This window comes from Merops nubicus, unplaced genomic scaffold, assembly GCF_000691845.1.
Source record: "Merops nubicus isolate BGI_N331 unplaced genomic scaffold, ASM69184v1 scaffold53044, whole genome shotgun sequence".
In the NCBI taxonomy this organism is placed as follows: domain Eukaryota; kingdom Metazoa; phylum Chordata; class Aves; order Coraciiformes; family Meropidae; genus Merops; species Merops nubicus.
The window spans coordinates 1-4758 of NW_008605940.1; the positions used below are offsets into that span (position 1 = coordinate 1).

General features: G+C 42.4%; 1 protein-coding gene across 1 annotated transcript in view; it reads right to left on the reverse strand.

The window, feature by feature from the left end:
• Positions 1-50: 50 nt before the first annotated feature.
• LOC103772146 (vascular endothelial growth factor receptor 2-like) overlaps positions 51-4758 on the reverse strand; it is a gene marked incomplete at both ends in the record, with an annotated part of 9320 nt that continues 4612 nt past the window's right edge. The window contains 5 exons of the mRNA XM_008939463.1: positions 51-184; positions 1024-1112; positions 1221-1303; positions 1854-1866; positions 2841-2863. Of these exons, the coding sequence (XP_008937711.1) occupies positions 51-184; positions 1024-1112; positions 1221-1303; positions 1854-1866; positions 2841-2863 (342 nt within the window). The remainder of the gene's footprint in view (positions 185-1023; positions 1113-1220; positions 1304-1853; positions 1867-2840; positions 2864-4758) is intronic.

Consider the following 4758-nt stretch of genomic DNA (forward strand, 5'->3'; position numbering starts at 1 on the left):
GTAGGCCGGCCCGTGCGCGCGGCACAGCGGCGGAGAAGCCTCCCGCCCACACAAGAGTTCGGTCTCCTCGCTGGAGTAGACGGTGGTGTCCATGTCGTCCGAGTGGTACCCCGACTGGTACCCGCTCGTCTGGTTGGAGGCTTCGGACATGACGGACTCATTACTCTTGCTGGGCACCAGCGTGCTGCACAAACCAAGCAGAAAGAGGACTGAGAGAGCTGTGGAGACCGTCTTCAGAAGGGCACATGGGCAACTCCTGCCGGCAGCTGCTTTCCATCATAGCAACAACCAAAGCAAAATGGTGCACTTAGCAAAACTGTCTTCGAGCCTTCTCAAACATGCATTTGATTATAAAGAGAGACCTTTCTATATGCCCTAACCTCACTAATGCATGGAAAAGATACTTGATTCTGCAACCACAAATGAAAGGGAGAGAAAACTTTGAGAGGCTTCACACATTCCAGCTGTGGTGCAATCCTAACTGAAGTACACCTATGCTTGCACTGAAATCGTCCTGGAAAAATTAATTCCTGAGAAGCGCTGAGAGACCATACGTGAGGTTTCAGCTCCATGTACACCGCGGTGCTTCCTGTGAGCTGTACAATGAAAGCCCTGTACAATGCTCTGAAAATATATGCAGGTACATCCTGAAAACTCAAGAGTCAACTTTAAAAAAAAGAAAGAAAAAAAAAAAGAGAAGAGCTCTTTGTCATTGCAGGCAGACACCCACAAATATGCTCAGTTGTGTGCACCAGCTCAGTTCCTTCAAGATGTGTTTGATGCTTTTTCAGCTGATAAATACAAGCCCTTCCTGCAGTCCAGCTGATGCTTCTAACAGCTGCATTACCTCTCTTCTCCTGGGACTAGATGTGGATGACCAGGCATACAGCGCACAATATTTGGGGTTTGAAAAATACAGTAAGAAAAGATTTTGTCTTCTAAAAAATTTTACAAACCAATTAGTCTTCTGACATACTGCAAGAAAAAAGTCATAGTCAAACCTACATGCAGTCTGAGCCTTACCTAAAGGGTGTTTTCCCTTGTTTATCGCTCTCTTCCAATGTCTTCAGTTCTTCAGATGCAAGAACCATCCCACTATCTGTCTGATTTTCCTGCAAAGGTGTTAGAAATGCATAAAATGGAAATGGATTAAAAAAAAACCCCACACACAAAACCCACCAACAGATGGGAAAAAACATACAAACAACAGACAAACTCACCTCCTGAACAACTTTTACAGTGGTTACCAATGGGACATCTTCAAATGTTTTCACACTCACAGGGCGGCTTTTTCTTTTGCTACCTTGTCGGTACTGACTGAAAAGAAAACAAAAAGAGGTTTGTGTCCACTATCCCCAACTTGGCTGCAAACAGCACAATGATATCAGAATCCTTTTATCCTTCTACAGAGAAGTTAATCCTTTTGTCTAAACATATTATGCAAACCTCAAAATATCCATCTCTTGAAGAGGACCAACAGCCTAGAAAGTGGTGAGTTTCTGACCTCCTGCTCCTGACAACGTTGATCTCTGAGCAAATTCTAAGAAACGGCTTTGAGAAAACAGCTCCTTTCCCCAGTTACACCAGAGGGCTTCACTTCCTGCAAGCTTTGCTTGGAAGTATAATAAACAGAGGAGCCTGGAGCAGAGACAAGTGTCTCTTCCTTTGGACTATGCTTCTAAGACCCCTGGCTGGACCTAGAACAACAACAGCAGACTCAGCAGACTGCTGCCCTTAAACTGTGAGGATCAGGACAGGGAGTGCCACATCTCTGTTGAAGGCTCTTCTCCAAAAGAAGCCCTCTGGTCAGGATGACATCCATAAAAAATATTAGACAAAAAAATAAAATTGACTTTCATGGAGGTACTAACACAGCAAAGAAAACAGCTACTCTCAGCTTTCTGTCAAAGTGGATACGGAATAAAATGGATGTTGTCCCAGTTAAACAGGACAAATTTATGTTCCTAACAGCTAATGAAGAAAAAGCCATGTAGTTAGAAGAGGAACTTGCATCCACTTGAAGCACAAAGCTGGAGGCAATTAAGAGCATCACGCATCCCATTTCTCAGCTTTGATTCTAGCTGTACTGAGTTCTACCTCCGACAGAAGTTTATTTAAACTCGTGGGGATTTTACAAGTTCCCTCTGTAGCCTGCTCATGTGGCTCAATCGCACTTTAGAATGTTTTTTTAATATTAAACCCAAGTCTTTGCTGCAAATAACATTTGTTTTCCTGAGGACACAGAATAATTTATTGGCATCCTCTTCCAAGCAACTTTTCATCTACAGAAAACTTTTACTATGTTCCTTCTCCATTTTCTCTTCCTGGACTTAACAAAACCAGTTCCTTCAAGATCTCTGCAGTGACCATGACCTCTGCTCCTATTACTCTGCAATAGTATCTAATCCACTTCCCACCCAACCCTGCCAGGACCAAAATCATCTAGTGGACAATCCAGTCCATTTACCAGTCTGGACAACTTGACCTTGAATGATGAGTTAATTCCACAACTCCCCTTCTTAGTCTGAAAGCTCCCTGTGTGTTTGCATTTAATGGTTCCCACAGGCACAGAACTGCATGGCCAGGACTACAGTTATGGGGGCGGTGAGAACTGGGAATCCCAGCTTAGTGATCTATTGAACAGCCTGCCAGGTATGGGAGTCCTGCCTCTGCTCAGCCCTGACAAGTGTCAGCCTACTCGGGCTACAACGAATGAGGTCCTCCTGGTTAAGCCAAGCTACTGTGCAAACACAACCAGAAATAGTGTGCTGGTAAAAAGAGGCCACACATGGAGTATGCCTCCTGCCTGGTGGCAGTGAGGGCTCAGCTGATGTCCTGACAGTGTTTCCTGACGTGTTTGCATTTTGTAATAGACTATCCTATTAAAAAAGGGCCAAAGATGCCCTACAGAAAATCAAAATCCATCTTCCCGGCTATCCACCACACCAATTGTTCTCCCTAAAAATGAAACTTAGATTGGTTTGACTTAATTTGTTCTTGACAAATCCATGCTGGTAATTTTAATTTACTTCATCTTCCTGTAGGCATTTACCATTATTTATCTTATCATTTAGTCGAGGATTGTTTCTAGGATCCAAGTTCACCTGATTTAAGGGTTACTCCTTTTCTGCTCTTTCTAAAAACAGGCATTATCTCTATACTTCCTTAAATTTTCTTTACCTCACCTAACTGTTCTTAAGGACAATCTTTCAAGGTTCAGGAACTGCATATCTTTTTCCTAAGCCAAATGCACCAGATGTCAGATGATCCTGCTCATTTTAATTTATCTCAGCAATCTAAATATTCTTCAATATTCTCTGTGTTTTGCCTGTGCTTGCTTTTCCTCCTTCAGCTTTGATTTAGAGATTGCATTTATCAGCCTCTCCTCATAGCTAGTACTTTTGTGAAGACTGAAAAAGACATTACTGAACAGATCAGTCTTTTCCACTCCGTGTATAGCAAGATCCATGCCTACAAGATCATTTTCAGCTACCAGAAGAGAAGAATAAAGCCCCTAAGCATGTCTTAAGCTCCCCACTTTGCCTCTTCTACCATGGTTTCCATAAATGCTTTCACAACCCTGTCACACTGTAAGACAAGAGGTTCACAGTCTCTTAAAAAGGTTGACTGAGAGATTTTACTTCAGTTCATAACAGGAAGCGGGGACTAGGAAAAGCCATAGAGGGAATTTTAGAAGTGGAAAATAAGTGTGATGGTTTCAGTTTTAAATCATGCTCTTTTTCTTTTAAATATTGATATTTTAGACTGCCCACTACTAAAACATTGGATTGAGAGTTCAGCTCTAGGACCATAAATTCAACCGAAGTGTGACATGCACTGTGACTACCTAGCCTTTCCCAGGACCACATTAAAAAGTCGTCCTGGAGTACCCAAAATCATTGGGAACTTAGTTTGTCTTTGGTAGATAAAATACAATCAGTGAGGGAGAGGGCTCCACTTTGTGGAAACCACGTGAAACATGACAACAGAATCCATCTCTGCTCTGAAGTTTGGATCCATCTCCTTCTATCCTTCCCCTCTTTCTGAGATTGCAGCAAGGAACCCAGGGCTCCCAGCATCTAAGTGGCTGAATTTGATCTTAAGCAGCACTGAATGAGAGAATACTTTTCTCTCCCTTATATCCCATGCTTGAGGTCCTCACAAGGTCCAACATAAGCTCTTCTCAACTGCATTAGTGCAAATTCCTTACCAGGGAATTCATCTCTGTCACAATACAGCATCAACCACTATTGGTCCATCATGCATGCCCCAGCAGCCCACCAGATGCAAGCAGAGGACAAAAACCAGGGACAACACTAATTATGTTGCATGCCCCTTGGCTATCAATTCATGACCCACTTACTAACATTTTGCTTCAGCAGAGGAAATGCCAGAGAGGTTATTAATGATAGATCTATTACCATTAATATTTTAGAGAGATGCAATACCAGAGTGTGAACACAACTGAATTGGATTGGTAAAACTTTGTATTCCCTCTGGTTCTTAAAAATGAAATAACAAAGACTTTTGTGGGTTTTTTTGAATGAAAAGTATTAAATCTGGAATGGATAGAAAAAAAAAACACTACCATTTTGCCTATAAAAACTCCACAGATTCCTTCTTATCCCTGAGGAGGAGGTTAAATATGGACCAGGCAGCTGAAGTCTCTTCCTTTCATTTTCCCTGCCCCCAGCATGAACAAAACCTGTCCAGAGGCCCCAGTAGGATGTCCACCATATAAAATACCTAATTCCTGCT